This window comes from Nyctibius grandis, chromosome 1 (genome assembly GCF_013368605.1).
Source record: "Nyctibius grandis isolate bNycGra1 chromosome 1, bNycGra1.pri, whole genome shotgun sequence".
Classification (NCBI taxonomy): Eukaryota; Metazoa; Chordata; class Aves; order Nyctibiiformes; family Nyctibiidae; genus Nyctibius; species Nyctibius grandis.
Window position 1 is genome coordinate 84,106,916 of NC_090658.1, and position 21,558 is coordinate 84,128,473.

Below are 21,558 nucleotides of genomic sequence, written 5' to 3' on the forward strand. Positions count from 1 at the left end.
TTTGCATTTATTAGTTTAATAACATTTGCATATGATTTGTATTTGAGTTAATAAGCTGAATGTTTGGAGCGTAAGATACCTACCAAGTTATTCAGTTCTGATTACATAAATATAAAAGACTGAGGATTAAGCCCTAAGTTGTTGTATCTTACCACTATTATGCAGAACACAGTTGTGTTTGAAGTACCCACAATTTCAAGTGGACATTTCTTTAGGTAATTATGGGACCAGTTTGTAGTTTTGTTTTAAATGAGCATGATTAGCCTGAGCTTCATTTTACATTGAAGCAAAGGACAAAGCTATAGTAGTATACATATGTAGTGTATGTACTGCTTAATTCTTTATCCATAATATTTTTTTTTAATTTAAAAAATCTGACTTCAAGTGTTACTAAAGTCAAGCTTGGACTAGGTGAAAGAAATAGACAAAATTATCTCTGTATTGCTATAGCATTTTTAAGTTTTAAAAGTAGAACTAATGAATACTTACTTTATAGTAGGTATTCCCTAACTTAAACACTTGCCCAAGTATTTCAAGTGTTTCTCAATTCCATATGGGATAAAAATGGACCCGTTAGAAGAAATAAATTGTTCTTGCCTTTAAACAACATTTTTTGTTGCCTGTCAGTTTTTCATGTTCGTTTTTTGCCAAACAGTGTTCTTTTAGGGGAACTTACAAACAAATTACTTTATTTTCAAAGTATTTGTAATTGTTAATTGTGAAGTATGTTGAGATATAAGAGATTTTTCATAAACGAGTGTATACAAAGTTTACAATCTTTACAACAGGCCTTGTCATTATTCTTCATTCAGCCTTATTTGTATGACATTAATCTTGGCTGACATAAGATTCCTTTGAGAACTCACTGGTTAGTTTTGTTTAATGGTGTAATTGGTTTTGCTACATGATGGCCAAATGTTAGTCTATGTTATGTTAGCTTCCTAGTGGGTAGACTTCATAAGGCTTCTTAAAATGCTGTAAACAATGCCATCCGTAATAACATCCAGAAGACTGGTACTGAGGCAGACACAGATTCTTACAGCCATTAAAAGTGATTTTTCTCTGTTAACATGCATGGCAGCTTTTCTGTGACGGTAACAGAGAGATTCAGGCCTTGTGGGGAGGGAGTGGAGTGGGGGAGAGAGACCAATACTGACTATTTGGTACCTGTTTATCAGCTATGCCAATCATCTTCGCTTCCCTCACCTTCTCTATAGAGATTCTCCTTGTACTTGTAGTGCCAAACAAGGCTCTCATTTGCAGCACGTGAAGGGTTCTGTTCACAAAACTCCAGACAACTACTCTTTACCAGTACTCTCAGATAACAGGCAAATCCACCCCCATCTCTGCCACCCAGCTCCAAGTATCAAATTCAGACAATATTTCGATCAGCTGTATTTCAAAGGACATGAAGTTGTATGGAGCTTCTGGAATGAATACCTGTACGTATAAATGACATACAGAAACAACCCTTCAGCTGTTGCCACCAAAGTAGACAAGCGCATACCTGGATCGTGGAGGAATGATACAAGATGTTCTTTCCCTCAAAGGAGTCAGTAGTATAACAGGTGCAACTGAATTATAATTGACAAGGAATTTTATTCTACATCCGTCTACTGAAAATATATGTTACAGGCAGCTCCATTCAGTTTTGGAGATGATTCTTCCTGGATGCTTTCCTTGAATTTCATGTCTGATGTACAGTTTCCTACTCATATGCATCTTCCTACAGTATTCAGAAAGTTGAAAGCTATTCAGAAAGTTGAGACAGCAGTCAGTCTTCATCAGACTGAACCGTACTTGATGAAAATTGCTGTTTCTTGTACTGATGAGTTTTCCAGTTCTGTTGGACGTGTTGTACAACAGTAGTTAGATCTGTTTAATAGATTCTATCCAACCAAGTTTCAGGCTATGTGTATGCTTTTTATGAAAAAATGTCCACTCAAATACCTCATGTCTAGTTTAGTCTGATCAAGGAAGCCTCCAATGATGTTGAAATACCCCACTTACTGAGATTTGTAGCTGATACTTAAAAGCTTATCCCTACATTTGCCAATTGCTATGCATAGCACATGCATAAGTTCTTCAGGATTTAAGCAGGACTGCAACAGTTTGCCCCAAGTAGAGTATGAGTAGGAAATCTCTTGAATAGGAAGAATAGCTACCTATTTTAGAGCCTTAGAGGTGGGTTTTTTTCTTTTTCCGTAAGGTACATTGTCCATACACATTCCAAAATGAGCTTTCTGTCCGTTTTAGGATTTCCAGTCCCCACACAGAGTTTATTTTTCACCAAAGAGTGATGGAGCAGCTGAAGCTGCCTTCCTCACCATTTGCAGTAGCTGCAAGGGCTCTTCAGTAGTCATCACTCTGTAAAGATCATCCTAGTTGTACTTATGAAGTGCAGGTTCATCGTGACAGACATGTGGATAGGCAGTGCGTCTCAAAGAGAAGACTGCCCCTGTAAATTGAGTAATTCTTTATTTCTTTTTATTGTTCATTGATACCAGGGTGCCAATGAAAAAGAAAACCTTATGCTTACCCTGCTTTTTTGTATAATCATGAGATGATTTTTAAATATAAACTTTCTAGCTAAAATTCTAATTTGGAGCTGTCAGCCAGGACTGTCATGTTCAAGCTTGTGTCCCATTACTTATCTTGTTAAAAGGGACAACAGCTCAGATTATCCTTTTGGAAACAGACAGTGCCACCAGTGTGTGGTGGTAAGCTTGGTAAGATCAGTTATACTGTTCTGCATTAGGAGCTGACTAAAGAGGAACAAGTCCTTGTCTTTCAGAAACTGCATCTACATCTGTGGTGGTGGCAGATGTTGCAATCTTTTTACAACATAATTTGTTAGAATCAAATTTTCAGTTTATTTATTTTTCTCTAATGTTTTTACTGCTTTTTGTTTTTAACCTAAAATAAAAGTCCAAAGTAGTATTTATTGTTTGTTGTTTGAAGTTAGAATGCAGTTCTCAAAAGCAGACGAGCAGGATGTTTTCTTATTTGGGTTTTTGTTTTTTTTTAAAGAAATTTATTCCCTGGCCAGATAGTTGGATTTTTTTTTTATGGTTACAGTGCAAGGACTGAGAAGAAATGTACCCATGTATACAGTTTTAACTTTAACCACAATGATTTTTGCATTCTGCTTTGTTCATCATTTTACCATCTGCGTCTTGTTAAGACTATTCTTTATGAAACCTCTAGAAATAACTAAAATCCTTTAGCACAAACATACCTACTGTAATATTCAATAGCATCCATACCAGGCAATAGCCATCTTCCACTGAATTCAAGGGCACTTGAATGAAGGGCATTCATTGACTCTAAAAGAATGAATCAGGCCCATACTGATTTTGCAATTTTAGAGATGTGAGTGTATAAACATGTGTGAGCTAATTATGGATTTGTATATGTGTTTGTAGACTATGTGGAAATATGCGTAGACATATGTATGAAAGTAAATTAAATTTTATCATATAGTTCTGTTTTGCATTGCTAAAAAAACAACCAAACAAAAAAACACCCATCCTAAGAATTGCTGGAAAGACAAAAGATGACGTTTCCTTCTCTGACCTTTAAATCAAATAACCTATTATCTCGATGTTATTGTTCTGAGGTAATGCTGTGCTATAAAACAGGAATAGAAGAATCTGGTCTGTGTCATGAATAGGTATATTGCTGTCTTTTAGATGAGATTTTTACTGTTAAATATATATGTTTTAATAATATATCTCAACTGTTTAAACCATATTTTAAGATGTTTCTTGAATAATCTTATTTAAGGTGGTTTAGGCATCTTGTTTATATGGGAGAGTTCTGGAGTACGAGGATGTCAACTCTTCATCAAAAATAATTTTATAAGATGACACTTTTTTCTGCCTTTAAAGATCAGGAGGGTACCCAAGAATGATTTCTAAGTGTTTCATTCATTATAGAAGTTCAACTTCCTTCTACAAGATGTTGTTTTTATGACACAAAAGTGTGTCATAAAAAATTAACATTTAGTTATAACAAGGGGATGTTTTTATTTCACTTAACATCTGTAGCAGATGTGAAATATGTAATTATTTTTGTAAAAGACTTCATAACTTTCACGATTCTTTTGTTTGGCACATCTTTCTTCTATTGGGCATTTTAGACAATTGATAAGCATTATTCAGTGGCATATGGTCTGAGTCTGACGTGCTTTGAAAAGAGTACAGAGTACTAATAATGAGGATTCTGTGAAAATGGGAAAACCAGCACAACAGATATGCTTTGAGAAAGTATGGGTTTTTAGCATCTTGAAACAATATATCACACTCAAAGGGACAGAATTGGGCTGCACAATCTGTTAGCTCATTCTTGTCCAATCTGGTCTCCTCCTTTCTTTTGGAGCCAGCATTGTCATCAACTTGCTGAATTATACTCTGACTGGAATGTATTTCAGGCACAGGGTAATGTATCTACTTAAATGGAATCCTATCTTTCTACAAAAGCTTTTTAAGTATAATAAATTTAAAATATAAAAAACTCCTATTAGCTTAAAGTAAATGGTTCAACAGTTTACATATGTGCAGGAACAAAGAAAATGACTACTTACTAGTTTGAGAAAAATCTAGTTTGAGAAAAATCTAGTTTGTTCAGAGATTAAAATATAAAAGGTAGAAATAAACGGGGTTTTTTATAAGAAATATTTTGCAATGCTACTAGAGTCCCAAATTGGTTTTCAAAGGTTTTTTATTAAAAGGTGGATTCTTAATCAGCCTAATGTTAGGAAAGCCCAGAGGTATTTTTGTTTGTTCATCAAAAAATGTGTGAAGGATAGCGAAACCTTTTCTGCATGGGCCCAATCCTGCCTGTCTTGGAGTCCAGGGAAAAATCCCTCCTTGCATTAAGTTCCCTTCATCAGTGTTGGGTGGGGTTTTTTATGTCAGTGCCATATATATTTCCTTATATTATTTTAAATATACTTTTTCTGTTCTTCAGATAAAATATATTTTCTTTACCCTTTTATGAGTTAACATTACAGTTGTTTTCAGAAAGATAAACAGTAATGAAGTTATAACAACGGAGAAACATTAGATTTGTTTTATAGTCACAATGCTGTGTCTGTTTCTGGTTAATGAACCTATTATGCAATTATTTCTTAATAGAAAGTGATAATATTCTTACACTACACTGACATAAGAGAGTTATATTTTAAAATAAATTGTCATGAGAATTTTAAGCCTTGGATTGTGCCTATGGGTAAAATAGTTGTGTTTATTACATTGATTTATGTGAAAGTAAGGGGTCAGCTAAAAATGACTAGGATTCCCTGCTGCTAAAATGACAGGACAGTAGTACATGCGCCAGCTCTCCTGCTAAGGGTTCTTTAGTTTTCCTGTGCTAAATTACACTGCTTTGCAGGTATGACTAACAGCACCACAGGCCACCGCTGTAATACAAGTCAGAGGGGAAAAAAAAAATAACCACCACTGATTGTAAAAGCAAGAAGAACATCTTTGAATAAATTCCAAGCAGTGCGAATTTAGGATGTTTTATGCTGGCAACTACATGGCAAAAAGGTTTAGCTCAGGTTCTGTACTGAAAATAACTAACACTGTAAAACTGCGTGTGCTGAAGGAACAGTCTAATTGCTATAGACTAATCCAAATCAGCTAATTTGATCCCTGTACTCTTCTAGAGGAAAAGGGAGTTTAGATTCATTATTTTCCCAATACCAAATTCTGCTCATGTGAATAATGAAATAAATGTCATTGGAACTGGCTTGTTCCCTTATATTAAGGACATAACTATTATAAGGTGATGATTCTTGGTGGGGAGGAGAAACATTAATTCAGCAATATAATATCTTCTGTCAGTTTTTGAATGCAGAAATTGAGTAAAATGTAAATGCATTAATTTTTTCATTTATTTTTCTGACACTTAGCAGTGCCATTTTCTACTTTTTCATCTTAATTCTCTGACAAATGTATACATATAACTATTATTTCTCAAAGTGTCTATCTAAGCAGAAGGAGCCTGTGCAGTGCTAGTACCACTTCATAAATCCATAGCACAGAAAGCATTAATAGGTTTTAAAATATATTTAGTAATGCATGTTGATGGTCATAATTGTAGAGAAAACTGTATACAAGTTCTCATTTTATCAAGCTATTTTTTTGTCTTAGAAGAAAAAATCTTTAAGATGGGTCACAATTCATGTTGTCTACACTGCAATCACATGTCTACATGGTGACTAGAGAAATCAAAGGTTTGCTGATTGTATCTAGATAGATAAACTTTATCCTTTAACATATCCTCCTTTCATTCAGTTCTTTACTCTCTTCTACTTATCTACCCCTCTTCTTGTTTCCATCTCCTAAACAGACTTATCCCCTCTTCACTTCTCAATTCGTTGCTTTTTTCTTTCTGCTTCCTTTCCTTTCAGTGTTTTATAGTCCCTTTCACTCTTTTCTTCTGTAAGCATCCTTTTCTTTTATACATGCCAGCTCAGTTTATACAACAAACTTTCCATGTCTTATAATATAGGAAACTCTCAGGAACATCCAGGCAACTGTGTTGCGAGGGAAAATAAAATTTAGGAGCTTCCATTGACAGGTCAAATTGATTGCACTAAGCCAAAACTTGAACAATTTTTTTTTTTTAAATTGGCTTCTCTGTTACTTCTATCAGCTCTGGTTCTGTTAGTCAAGACTACTTCAACAAATGCTTTGTAATTTCACTTTCTTGACAAAAGTGATTGCTTTACAAAATCTATATTTTTTGTTTGTTTGTTTTAAATCCTGAATATGGACTATTATATTCTCTGGCTTTTTTGTACCTTTTAAAGATTTTTTTTTGATAATGGTAGTGACATATGTTACTTGTGTTTAGATACGTGAATAATTTTAGTAGCATTAAGGTCTGAGAATTATAAAACGCAGGAAACATTTAGAGAAGGTTGCAATTCTGAACATCAGAAGTGCAATCTTGGAGTCCTAAGTGGAAATGAAGATATCGCTACAGTCACGCGGGTATCGTATCTCAGTTCTTTGAGATACTCAGACCGAGATGAGACTGAGTACTCGGTCCAAATTCTTCAGTTGCCCTGAGTAATTTGTTCTGCACTACTATTTTTTCTCTAACCTTGGCTATACCTCCTAGGTTAACCATCAATAATGCTGCCCGTAAGTGTGCAGTGTCATCATGCCACTGCTGGTGGCACCAGGAAACCACTAATATAGATGAGGTTTGAAAGTTCCTGGCTATAACTATATTAAAATCACATAAAATAATAAATGGCCTTAAAAATAAAACAACAGAAGGTATATTGAGGGGTAGAATCACTAAAATAGAAGTTATGAAGCTTTTGTTCATTATTAGTGAGGGGCTTTCCACAAAGGTCGACTACAGAAATAATTGAGCTTATTATGGAATTTGCTACTTGAAAACATAGGCAAGAAATATAGTTAAAATGATAGTAGTTAAAATTATTCCAAGTGGTCATTGACATGAGATTTGAAAAAAATAGTAATAAAAAATAGCTTTTTATCTGGACTTCTAAAAGTTTTATATGAAGACTCTTATTGTATGTTGGATTTCACTATAGAGTTTGAGTCTATAAATTACAAACTCACACTCAAAAAAAATTTTCACATTAATTTGCATTCCAGCATGTGAATGGGAAACTTTTTTGATGGATAATAATTGCAGAATTATCAAACTGAAGAACTTTGTCTGTCATTTCATAGGCATTAGAGAGCGCCAAATTTATTTTTCATTACTGTTATTATGTTACTGGTTGCAGGGATTTGCTGTTTTTATACCAGTTCTAACTGCTTTGATACTAGGGATTGCATTAAACGAACACAGAGCAGAATGCACAGCATTTGCCAGACCTGTCAAGATATTTTCAGCATTTTCATTTCCTTATCTGCACTACTTAGCGTATCAATAAAGTCATGTGCATTTTGTATTCCCCCCATCATTAATATAGTATTTGATTTTTTTTTTTTAGTCTAAACCCAGACTGTTCAGAGACTGAAGACTGTTTTCCTGTTGGTATAAACAGCGTTGAGCAAATTATCCTTGCTATTAAAGAAAAGATAATAACAACCCTAGAAGTTTAAAATTTCTGAGTAATCTGTTTTAAAACTTGCAACTATTCTTTCTGTTACAGATGAATGACATTATAGTGACAGTTAGAGATTCAAATCTGAAGCTGACGCTTGCTTTTGGGATAGGCATGCACCATGCGGGTCTGCATGAGAGAGACAGGAAAACTGTGGAAGAATTGTTTGTGAACTGCAAAATCCAGGTACGTTTGTTCTTTGAATACTGCCGTAATGAGTTTTACATGGAATTTTAAAAGTTGGCTTTTTGTTACATATACCTCATTAGACTTTCTTTCTGTTTTAGGTTCTTATTGCCACAAGCACATTAGCTTGGGGTGTAAATTTTCCAGCTCATTTAGTAATTGTTAAAGGAACAGAATACTATGATGGAAAAACAAGGCGTTACGTGGATTATCCCATTACAGGTACTGACATAAATTATGGAAATGATGATATGCTGAAATGTATTTCACGCGTATGCAAATGATCTGAATTATTTAGTAACTGATCACTGAAAATACCTGATTTGGGCAGAGACTAGGAGTGCTGAGGAAAGGGTTTCTTTGTTTAATGCAACCTGTAAGAGAACTCTTAAGATTTTATGTAATAATGAAAATGTTTCTGTTTTGCAAATCTTTTTTCATGCTAAATTCCTTTAATGTGTATCATCCAAAATAGATATTAAACAATTAAAGGGACAGTATGAAGTCATATTTAGCTACCTACTTAATTGTATAAAAGGAAGTTTTCATGAATCAAATCTTTTTTTCATTTTTGAAATTCTTTTAAATAGAAACAGATTTCTAACAGTAAACTTAGCCATGGTTTGAAATGCAACAGTTGAATCACACATGTATGAGAACATAAAATTTATATGTAGTCACTTGACAGTAAACGAAAAACCTTAACTAGTCTAGTATCTTCACTGATGTGATACTTCAAGTAAGTGATACTTCAAAAATAAGCAGCTAAATTAAATATTTGAATTTCTGGTTTGATATAGACTTTTATTGCTTTCTGGCTCCAGTAAACTCCTCTTTTCATAAACTGTTCTGCAGTGTTTTCAACAAGCTTAAAAGTGAACCATGGAAGAACTTCTTTCAGAGTTCAGACAGGGAGAATATTTGTCTGGATGTTACTAAGCTTGAAGAATGAGGACAAGCTAAATTTATTCCAGGTTTCCTGTTCTGTTTTCCCTTTCTTTTTTCGCTAGAGAAAGTTTATTATTAAATAATCCTATACTATGCCAGAGATGTGTACACCTAAGGACAATCTAAATGTTTTTTGTAATGTAAATAGAAAGCTTGCATCTTTTTAAGCACACACTGTCTTTTCAGCAAGAGAAGCTTACTAATGAAAAAAAGCTCAAACTGAAAATACTACAGGGTTACTTCTCCAAGTAACCCATCATAGAGCTTAATTTAGTGGTTAGTGCTCTGCAGGAAACTTGGGATCAATTTCCAGACCAACTCTCTTATTCAAAGATTCTGGTATGACCTGGGACCTTAGCCATGCACACTTGCATTTTGTGGCAGACTTAGGCTGATGTAAACTTAGTACAGACAGTCTCTGCAGAGAAGTAATATCTCGCTCGTCCTGACTGGAAGAATAGTGACAACTGACTTTATTACTGAATGGGGAAAAGTGACGAGGAAAGAAATCAACTGAAGTTTTAAATTTTATGTTGAATCTGTGGGACTGTCAGAGAGAAGTAATAAAGAAAATAATATATTCAAAAGAAATCAGAAACTCGATAAGCATTGAAGACTTACTATGCTGTTTTAGAAATCTGTTGTACAAGTACTCACAAAGGCTTTAGGGAATGCTTATGGTTTCACTATTGCATTTTTGAATTCAGGTGACTTGGACTTTGGGAGTTGTTTAATTATTGAATTTTCAATAAGACTTTGTGGGGGGGAGGGGATGGAATACCACCATCTGTGGTGGAAGCATTTAGGTTTTGTTGTCTGTGCTGCAACAGAAAATGCAGATTCCTTACTTTATGAAGAAACATGTGGTGTGGTTTGCTTAGAGCATTTTTATTTTTAACTTTCTAGAGAATATTTATGCATCTGGAAGTTCTGTGGATAGGTAGTACAGCTTTGCAGCAGCACTAAAATGAAAATGTAATGAGTTTCTTTCTGAAATACTTCCAAAATTTCACAATACTGTCTTTAATGCTGCCCTGAAGTTATGCCTTCACTGTTTCATCATGGTATAACTTAGTTTCTCTCTGCTGATGTTACCTTTCTGTATTAGGTATGCATTTGGCTCCAAGGAAGCAGCTGAGGGCAGAATGAATCATTCTGGAGTGTTCAGTAATTTCAAAATAAATAAAAAAACGCTTCTTTGAGTGAAGTCAGAGGTTATGGGGAGGGCCTTTTCTCAGTTACCAGATATTTAGTCAGCCAGTTGGATCATATTTAACATTTTGGGAGTTTAGTCCAGTGATTAAAAGCAGCCAAGCAACATATAGTCAGTAAAGAAAATATTGGTTTTGGATAATTACGTAGTGGATATTGGCAAAAGCCATTTACTGATGCTTTTTGGTAAAACTATTTCCTATATGGTATTAAGCACAAATTAATTCACCACATTAGAATAGCAAGAAGTTGTTTCTTCACCTTCCTGTGAACATACCTATTCAGAAACATCATTTGCAAACTAATTTCATTTTACATTTACACGTCACTCATAAATTAACAAAAGGAATAAACTGATAAAAAATATTGCTGTCTATATAGCTCATGAGTACGCAAGTGAAAATGTATTACCAAAAACTGTTATCGTCATTGGGCTGTTTCTCCTATCATTGTCTGTTGCCGTATGCCATTCTACATCCTCTGGCTTTTCCTTCCCCAACTGACCATTGGGCCAAAAGCTTATTGATTCTGAAGCCAAAGAAATCGCTTTTCAGAATGCCAGGTACTGTAAGCCACATGTTATGCAAGTATGATAGAGCTCATAGAGAATACACAAAACATAAAAAATTTTAAAATAAAGATGTAAAACTTACTTATGAATTGCTTTCCATTGTTTCTTCAAAGTTAAATAGCAGTTGGAGGCACCAAAAAGGAATCAGAGCTCTGTTGAGCAAGACACAAAACAACCTATGCAGGTGCACTTCTCAGATTATGAGAAGACACAAACAAGCAGATGATAAGCATACTTATCTTGGTGGCTGGGTAGCAAGTTGAGCATGTTTTGTATAAACTAGTATTTTCAGTGTTTATAGAAATCATTAACTAGCATTTGAAAGTGATGATGTGTAGGCAGAGTAAGGTAGAGGTAAGCTTTAACTGCACCTGCTTTTAAATATGTATATCGTGATCTGATATAGGGACAACATATGATACAAAACCACCTCTACTCCAGCGCTAGTAACTGATATAACTTGTCCTGAAGTTTGAGTGGTAAAGATCATAGCTGTCAATAATTAGAACTTGCCTTTACCTTTTTGTCCTCTAAAATATTCAAAACCTAGGAAATCATGTATAGCAGAAAAGCTTATACAAGGAACTTTTATTATTGTGAAGTCAAATATTTGAAAATCAGGGAATAATAGACAGTTGCTATTGTAGGCTTTATGAGTTCTCTTATTCATCCTCTTTAATTGCAAATGATCAAACGAGAGATGGATGTGGAATGGAAGGAGAGTAGAGGAAATTTATATTAGATGTAAGCTTGGATTCTATTGCAGTGGGTGGTCTTCAAGTATGCAGGAAGATAGTCTTTGCCAGAAAGAAGTTCATCATCAATTTATCTGAGATGGAAAAAAAATTAGATGTGTCAAAACCAATAGGGCATATGAGGCCAAAGAAATCCAAAAATCCTGTATTGCACATTATACAGATGTAAATACATTTATTTATACATTCAGATAAATACATTTGTTTTATACGTTATTGTCTCTTTGACAGATGTGCTTCAGATGATGGGACGTGCTGGCAGACCACAATTTGATGACCAAGGAAAAGCTGTAATTCTAGTTCATGATATTAAGAAAGACTTCTACAAAAAATTCCTTTATGAACCTTTCCCAGTGGAATCAAGGTAAAGATAAAGCAATCAGAAAAGCTAATCAAACTATAAACAATACTACAAATGAGGGACAGAGAAAAGTGAAACAAAATTCCTGTGCTGAGTATCTCCTAAATATTGAAGTTCTAGAGGAAAATCATTTTCCAAAAAATATTATCTGTCTTTAGGCAGAAAAATCCTTTCTTCCATGAGTTTTGCAGCACTGTTGAGCTCTTTAGTCCATTCCCAGATAATACTACAAATGCTTCTCTGCTTCTGAGTGTTGTCTCAGACATTTGAATGAGAGCACAAACTGTTCTTCAAGGCCAGTGTGTAGGACAAATATACATGATCCTCAGAACCCTCTCTGAAATTCTGTGACAAATTCTTAATAGAAAAAAAAATAGGTGAGTTCCTAGCACTTTTTGCCGAGAATACTTATACCATTACAGATATCACATTCTTCAAAATCTCACAAGTTCAAAAAGAAATCTGCATGGAAAAGTGTCCCTGCCTGTGTCAGGGGGTTTGGAACTAGACGATCTTTAAGGTCCCTTCCAACCGAAACCATTCTGTGATTCTATGATGATTGCTATAAACTATTACTAATACACTTCCAACACATCTTTCACTTCAAAATTGCAATGTAGAGACATCACCTTTTTGCAGCCTCTCTGAACTTAGTTGATACAAAGTTTGCTGTCCACCATAATGGAACTTGTGCCTTGGTTTTGGTATTTATAATATACTTAGTTGTTCAATGAGAAGCAGAACTAGTTACATTGGTCCCCTATAGAGGCACGTTTCATGGAGGAATTCTCAGACATCTAATAAAGTATGAGAATTACTGGAAGCTTTTCTCAGTGATGAAGAATTCACAATATTGTTCTCCTAAGGAAATTTCATCCCTCAACATAAGCGATAATGGGACCTCTATTTGGTCAGGAAATTTGTAGGAGCTTGAGAGTGCTATCCACCTGTGAAACGTAGTTGAAATGGGCTGGTGTATTTGAAGGTTAATTTCTGTGGTGTGCAGACATGCATATAATTTTTGCAATCAAAGAATGTGGAGACATGCGCTTCATTTCCTTAGGAAACCACACTTTTCTTTTTTTAACATATAAATTTCACTTAGCACAAAAGGCTAGGAGCTGAACTTCTTCAAAATGATAACTAATAAGTCAAAAGAGCAGTGTAATTAAAGTGTTGATGATATATCCAGAGAGTATGGCACTAGCATAAACTCAGAAATCTCTCAATTCATTAGTAAGTGGCGTTTCTAAATAAAGAAATCCTGTCTTCAGTATAACAGTAGTAATCATACCTTGTTCCTGTTTGCAATACTATAAATATTCTGTGTTTCTAGTAGCTCAAAGTATATAGATTTACTTTGTAGTTTGATATATTCCATCTTTTACTATAACAAAGAATATTTGATAAATTTTCAGATGAAGATTCACATATTAATAGCAATCTCGTTAAGTTCATAGAATAGAATGGTTTCGGTTGGAAGGGACCTTAAAGATCATCTAGTTCTATGTAAGTTGTGATCCAATTAACTTAGAGTTGTCTTGGTCTCTTTTATGATCAAGTATTTGAAGAGGCTTCATAGCTTCAAAGAGAAACTGGGGTTATTTGGATGGTTTTTAGTTTTAGAATGCTTTCCCATCTGTTCTACCAAAGAGCAGATTTATCAGCTTTGTGTAGTATTTCCAATTTGTAAGATTAAACTGCATATTTTTTTAATTAAAGTTTTTTCTAAAAGTCATTGTCTATGTTTTTGTTGTACGACTTGAGTACACAACTCGTATGACAGGCCTTGTGCTCTCACTGATCTGGGTCTCACTGGGTCTGAAATATGGCACATTAGAAGCAAAAGAGAAAGCGCTCTTTGTTATGGAATAGCTACTGAATCATCTGTCAAGTTTCTGCTGGACAGTCTGGGTAGAACATCTGCAGTTCTTACCTTCAGAAGTGTGCGATCAGTGGTATAGAGCAGTAAACCAGCTACTTTCACCAAATTGTTCTTTACTTTTAGCAATAGGGAAAGAATAGTAGGAAAAGAAAAAGGATTATAATACAAGAAAAATTAGGTTGATCCTTAAGGATATTTGCCATTCCCTGATTGAACTCTAGCCAGGCATGATCTCATCAGGTACCCTAATGGAGGTCTTTGTTCCATTTAATGACACTAAACAGTATTTTACTTTGTAAGAATAATTTTAAACTGCTTTTGTTCTTCTGTGTTTCTGAGTTTAGATCTTTCTGGGTAAAAGTAGCTGCTTTTTTTTTTTACACTGGATGAAGATGAGGCAAAATCTGGGGGAAGCGGTTTTGATGTAATTTTAATAGCCCTCAAGTATTTGTCAAGTATTAGCTAAGCTATTGCCACTGTTTCATTTCCTGTTTGTCTTTCCATATGATTCTCTATTGGATTAAACCAGCATGATCATATGGTCAACACACAGTATTCAGAAGTTACCACTGAGTAGCTCCATCTGAATACATTCCATGAATGACTTAAACTTGTGCATTCTTGGTCCAATCAAAAAATAATTTGAGCTTCATTCCACTATCATGTAAAGATGACTGACCTTGCAATTACATTCCCCCTTCTTCCTCTCTTCTCTTTTACCAGAAAATAAATATATAATATTTTCAGATTAAAAGCAATAAATCTTTTCATGCAGAACTCTACAAAATATATTACCTGTCTTTGTGATTGTAAAGTCAGCTAAGTCCTCTTGTTTTCTGTTCTTCAGCTTGTTAGAAGTGCTGGCTGACCACTTGAATGCTGAAATTGCTTCTGGAACTATTACTTCTAAGCAGGATGCAATGGATTATATCACCTGGACTTATTTCTTCCGTCGACTTATAATGAACCCAACGTGAGTATAAAATACAAATGCAATTTAATCTAAAGGTAGAGTTGATCCAAAGGTGATGCCACTGCTGTTGGAGCCTAGCATACTCATCAGTCTCCCATGTAGGAGCATTACTGGCCAACACATGGACTAAAACTTGTGTGCACACTTTTAAAATAATTTTTTCTCTAATATAAATGCATTTCTTGCAGATAACTTTACAATTTAGTGACAACTACAAAATAGCCTTATTGAGAGGGCTACATCAGCATCCCTAAAATAAAACTCCAGATTATCACATTCCTTTAGGTGCTGTATTTCTAATGTGTTACTTTTTTTTTTAGCTACCACATTGATATGTTCTGCCCAGTTTTCTATACAAAATCTATTAAGACCTGGATTTTCCTAAGAAATGAGAGAATAGCTATCAGCTGTTTCTCTGTGATAACGTTTACTTTCATTAGGATATACTGGTGAAACCATGTGTGCGATATTTTCAATGATTGTTATCATCCTGCCTAGCTCCAGCTGGTATGCAGATCATTCTGAGCTGTTCCAGCAGTGTAGCCTGCCTTTACCACAATATTGGTTTGGGTAAATGGTATGTTACCTATCATGTGATCATTCACTCACCAAAATAATATGGCAAATAAAGAATTAGGCATTTATAGCTCTACATATTTCTTTATGTACTCGCAGTGTTTGTATTTCTGAAATCATGTTAATGTCCATAACTTTTGGCTGAATTTTCAGCTGGGTTCTTTATGGGCAACTGCTGGTGGGAGCCTGCAGGTGATAAAATAATTTCCATTAATTCTTTTTTGGTCTTCATTAGCTTTGAATTCTGCATCTAGTCCTATGCTGAGAATCTCTCACAAAACAGAATTTCCATCTAATCTTCTTGGGAAATAAAAAATGCACAGTGTTAGAACTGTAAACTAAAGAAAACATATTTGATTCTCTCACTTCATAACTAACAAAATGAATATGTTTATGCGGAAGGTATTTCTCCCCTGAGAGTGACAAACAGCTAAATTCTGGTTTTGTCTAGGTTAAATGTGGGTAAAGTTGTGTTTAGTTGTACGACTTTGGAATTTACACGATCCATACTACAACTAATGTTAAAAACTATGCCACTGCACACACTATTCTTTTTTAGTATAAAGAATAAGTAATGTTATTTTAAAATGTCTTGCTCTTGAATTGCTGTATTAAAGTGATTTTGTTGATTTGTCTTTGGCAAACTTTGATCATGTGGTATCTGTGGTAGGTAGATTTTTAAGACACAATATATAGCCGAAAGGTAAGTGTAGAATATAGAAATGTTGTTTGATTTAATAGGCAAGCTCTTCCCAATATAAAAGAAGGTTCCCACTGGAGTATGAGGTTGGCATGTTTACTGATGGTCCTTTTTTCTCAGCAGTTTCTTTAATGTGCAGTGTTATGGAAAGCTAAATCTGAAGTTATCACAATATCAACTTTTAACCAAAAGTTCTGCTATTCTGACAGGATTGTGGGAAGAAATGTGGAGGGGAGGAAACCTATTATTTCATAGTGAGATGCAGAGCCTTTGTAGTGAGAAACGAGATGAACAGATCTTGACTAGTCACATCTGTAATGGCAGGATAGGAATGCATATTGAAGTTTCTAATGAAATTGGAGTCTTTTATTGGAATGCCACACATGCAGGTTGGAATAGTTCATAAGTTGTGCTGCTTCACCCCGTCTCATTCACACATAGGTACTCAGCATTCCTTCTGTACTTAGTCATGCAGGGAGAAAAATGAAGGACATAATTGACTGTGTCAAAAAGGTCACTTCTAGATACCAAGTGCAAATACAATGGATGTGCACACTTTCCATTCCTTGACATGATAATAAAATCTATTAAGTTTCATCCAAAGTTACTAAACTAGCCAGTTAGTAGAGTTCCTGGACCTACTATCAGTGGTATTTTCAGACCTCCTACAAGCCAAGCAGTTCCAGTGCGGTCCATGTTTGAATGAGATACATCAAAGGAAACCTGAAGAGTTTTATGAAGAAAAGTCAGTGATAGTTGAGATAACTTTGAATAAATTGTAATATAGTAATGGAGTTTACTGTGCCATAGATGAGCATATGAAATGATTGATGTTACCAAATAAGAACTATTTGTGGCCCTTAATAATCCAAAGGTTTTAGGGTTTATTTTTTTTACAAGGGTAGGAGCACAATGGCTGAATTTTGGTTTGGGTAGTTACACAATACCTACTCAGTGTCACTTGATACAGTGTTCTTTATCAAGTCCTGCCCCATAGCAATTTTGTTGACTTTCTCTCCACTGTGAAACAAGAGCTATTTTCCAGCCAGCAGGTGATTGTACCTTAGTGGTGAATAAGTAATTCCCGTATGCATGATTGGTAAAATGCCTTGGGATTCATTGGCATAAAAGTCATTGCATGTGATGCTGTAAATCCCTAAAATAATGGGCTTAGATAATATGCAGAAGATTTATATTCTCATTTATTGCCAGTTTTAGCTACTTGTATATTAAAGCTGCATAAACAAATCTAAGATCATTCTATTCCAATCCAGTATCATAAAATGCCTTACTGAATGCCTACAATTTCTATTATTTAAGTAATGTTAATCTACCTTTGCTGTGAGATAGAGATCAAAGAATCCTTTTGCTCTAAGTGTCCAGGTTTCTTTTAAACATGCAGTCGTTATGACAGTTTTTCTGACACACTCGAGATAATTTGTTAGACTTGTAATAATGGCTTTTTTAATGGTGTTGTTGAAAATCTCTGCATGTTACAATACTTCTTTTCATCAAACCATTTTAATTTTCTTGTTTGATGAACCCCTGTATCTTGAAATCTGTGAAATGGGTTTTGACTGTCTGGTTAAGGGGAGTAATTAAGCTGTTGATTTGGGGGAGTGGAGTAGCTGAGTGCTAGCTTTGTTCAGAGGCACACTGACTAGTCATGTGCACGTTGTTCAACAGATGATGTGCAAATAAGAGGGGTGGTACAAATAAAACTGTTTATCAAAGTGTATCAGTCGCAATGTCCAGAGTTTCTTCTGTGTTCTTTCCCTGCCCCAAAGCAATTATTTCTAAATGTAGAGGTTTTTGAATTTGCACGTGAAGTCAAAGTTTCTGTGCTACTTCAGTCAAGCACTACAACATGTTCTTCGTTCCATATACAACTTTAGTTGATGTGTTCTTTACATAGTCAAGATCATACAAGACAGATCAGCGAAGTGCCCTGTTCTTTGAACGGGGCTATTTTGAGAGGCTCGTCTATCTCCTTTCCTTGGCTGAAATTCCTTGGCTATTTCATTTTTTTACCCTTATAAAATATTATAATCTGCAACTTTCTACAAAAGAGAAATGGCTATGGGAAACATTTTCTGTAAATCAGGTTAAGATATTTTCCAGATACATGTGCAGTAAAAGAGAAATAGAAATTTACAACATATGTAAAGTTAAGCAGAATCAGCTTTCATTTGGAAAGTTAATTTTTAGATATTTTGAGAGTACACATCACTTCACTGTTAAAATGTGTGTGGTTTTTTATGTATTTATAAATATATATTAGTGTGTATGTGTGTATAAGTACACACTTATAAAATCAGTTTTCTGTGTAAATTCCTTGTGAGGACCTGAAAAAATTATTTTATTAGTTCATTCTGAGAGTTATTATTAAGGGATTTGTTTTCACTTTATGTCAGTCTTACAAAGTTTCTGGAGTGAAAGAATAATGTAGTATAAATTATAATTAAATTATCCCAGACTGATGCTCTTATCATCATACGCTTGTATTTTAAATATCCTTTTCTCAGTATGATTAGCTGAGCATGTCTAATAACATGAATAAAATATCTGAATAAAAATTATTATTATATACTGTTCCAATATAGTTTCTGGTATTGAGGTGACAGCTAGTATCAGCCAGTCAGGGAAGAATAATATGTATTTCAGTGACAAAATCAGTTATTCAGAATTTTAGGGCTAGTTTGGAATTATATCAGAAGGGGGGATTACTGAAGAAAGTTAAATTAACTAAGATCAAGAGATAGAATAGTTTGGCAGTAGCTAAGAAGGTGCAGGTATGTTACACTGCAGTAATTACCAATATCCGTATTTTGAATTGGTAAACAGATGTTTCTCAGGGTGGAGTCTTTCTTTTACAGTCACATTTAGATCTGTGTGCGTGTATATATGCTTCGTAAATAACAGCTATAGGCATTATTGTGAATTTCATAACAAGAGCTTGTTCTTTTAAGTTATTAGGGTCCCAGTGATGTGAAGAGTACAGGAATGTAGTTCATGGTGTGCTTTTACCAAACTGTTCACATGAATAAGGTCTTTCTGATTCTCTCAGACTGGGAAGCCCCAGTATTGGAGTATACCTTGCTGATGTCAGAGAAACTGCACTCTTTTTTGATCATCTTAAATAACCATGATGTACAATATACTAAAAACTGATTAAAGATAGCAGTATATCTGTTTCTCATACCTGGCGTAAGCAAATATATGAATTCCAGAAAATACGATATGAGTAAAATACAGATAGAGATTACTGACTGCAGCGTTTGTGCATGCTGTAATGCATTTTAGCAAGCCAGTCATGGACTCCAGAGTCAGTCAGTGATGCACTAACAACAGAAGTGAGCTGGTACCTTGGTTCATAGCTCTCTAGCAATGAAGGTCCATCAGTTGTGCCATATACTCAGTACCATTTCCACGGTACCAATTGAAGATGGCAGCTGCTGAAGGCCACAAGCTGATGAAAGTAAACGCAATTGCTGACTGCAGTAAAGCGATTTACAAAAATTACTATCCATGCTTCCCTCATACTTCATCAAAAAATTCTGCTTTCAGGACTGTAAAAATATCAGAAAGCACACTTTCTTGCTATCAAGTGAATGCTGTAGATTTGTCTCTTGTGGATTTGTTTCAAAAGGCCTTGCAGCTAACAAGTTTTTTCTTTTAATAGTTTTGGCTGGCTCTGCCACTGATTTTCATTATGTGTGTCACTATTACTACTGTATAATCTGAACATAAAAAACATGGTGCTGTAACAAATGACTTCACAGCATTGACAGTTATAGCAGGACCATTTCAAGGCTGATGAAAAAATTCCCAGAAAGATCTCAGGTCAGGTTTACATAAGATAAACAGGAAATGATTGCCACCATTCACATTAAATCCTAAATGTTTTGTGTAACTTCGTCTACATTTTATGTTCCTACACATGTCTCTGTCTTTCTCAGCTGATGAAATTCCACACTTTCTTAGATTAGAGAAATAAGTTCATGTTTCATGGTTTGTTGTTCTTGCTAAGGTCTACAAGGTTTGGGATTTTAAATATATTATTTAAAAGACAATAAAAAGTTCCTTCAGTTTTTGATTGTTCAAATTCTACATACTTTGTAAATTTTTATGATACCTAGGGGTTTGTTATTGCTTTCTCCCAATGGACTACTAATGGAAGTTAGCCTGTCTAGCCCATGTGCTAGATGCTGTTAGGATAAAACTGCCTTTGACTTTCACACCTCTCAGGGGACGAGTAATTGTTGTGTTCAAACAGCCTGTAATTGTGATCCCGCTGGCTTTCTCAGTACGCTTCTGGCTATTAGAATCATTAAACAACTCAGCACCTGTTAACAGCATTGTAAATATTCAACCCTGCTTGTGTGCAGGTTGAGTCCAATATAGGAGAAGGCTTACAGAGCCCAGCCTCATAAATTAGAGCTTCTGACAAGTCAATTATTGTGAAACCGGGCTTCACTGTGAAATAAATGAAATGGTGTGCTGATAAAAAGGTAGGCTGTCTGTTTATAGCAAAGGGAAAATAATGACTAGATGATTCAATGCAGTGAGCATGAAACTGCATTGTTTTTATTCTTTATCTGTAATTAAATGGTTAGGTAATATAGCTTCATACAGGAACTCACATACGATGCAATTTTTATACTTGGAGCATACCAACATGCAAAATTCAACTTGCATTTATGCCTGCACATTCAAAATACTATCTAATGTCATGATACCTCTGTTTTCGCTAACGATTTTAACATAGTCTTTCTAGATGAATGGCTTTGCTTTTTATTAGGGGAAAATGTGCTGAGTGACCAAGAAGCTCCTGTGGGTGTGCTCAAAATTATATTTACCCCATTATAGATAGTATGGGGTATCAATAAAACACACTGGTACCACTTCACTCAAGATTACAAACCGTTTAAGATTTTTCTTTACATTGTTTTATTTGCGTTAGGCAGCTAGATATTTACCCCTCTGACAACAAACTATGAAAAATCAGCAAATTTAAAATTCATGTAATTTTTAAAAGACATTATAATACTTTCTATGATTACGACTTCAGTGTGAAATACTGCAAATTAGGCAGAGCACAAGATAAAATATGTTTGAATTAGAGTCTTAAACTACAGTCTCAAAAAATAATTTCAGTGTATTGCCCATATCTTTTCCTTTGTTTTATCCATCTTCATCATCAGTCTCGTGGTACTGCAAATAACAGTGCTGAAATTGTATGGTAAAATTCTGAATACCGTGGCAACAAAGTGCCGTAATTATAATCATT

General features: G+C 34.7%; 1 protein-coding gene across 1 annotated transcript in view; it reads left to right on the top strand.

Moving 5' to 3' along the window:
- Positions 1-21,558, top strand: part of ASCC3 (activating signal cointegrator 1 complex subunit 3) — a 274,898-nt gene that overhangs the window by 207,649 nt on the left and 45,691 nt on the right. The window contains exons 31-34 of the mRNA XM_068401794.1: positions 8,150-8,287; positions 8,389-8,509; positions 12,005-12,137; positions 14,867-14,992. Of these exons, the coding sequence (XP_068257895.1) occupies positions 8,150-8,287; positions 8,389-8,509; positions 12,005-12,137; positions 14,867-14,992 (518 nt within the window). The remainder of the gene's footprint in view (positions 1-8,149; positions 8,288-8,388; positions 8,510-12,004; positions 12,138-14,866; positions 14,993-21,558) is intronic.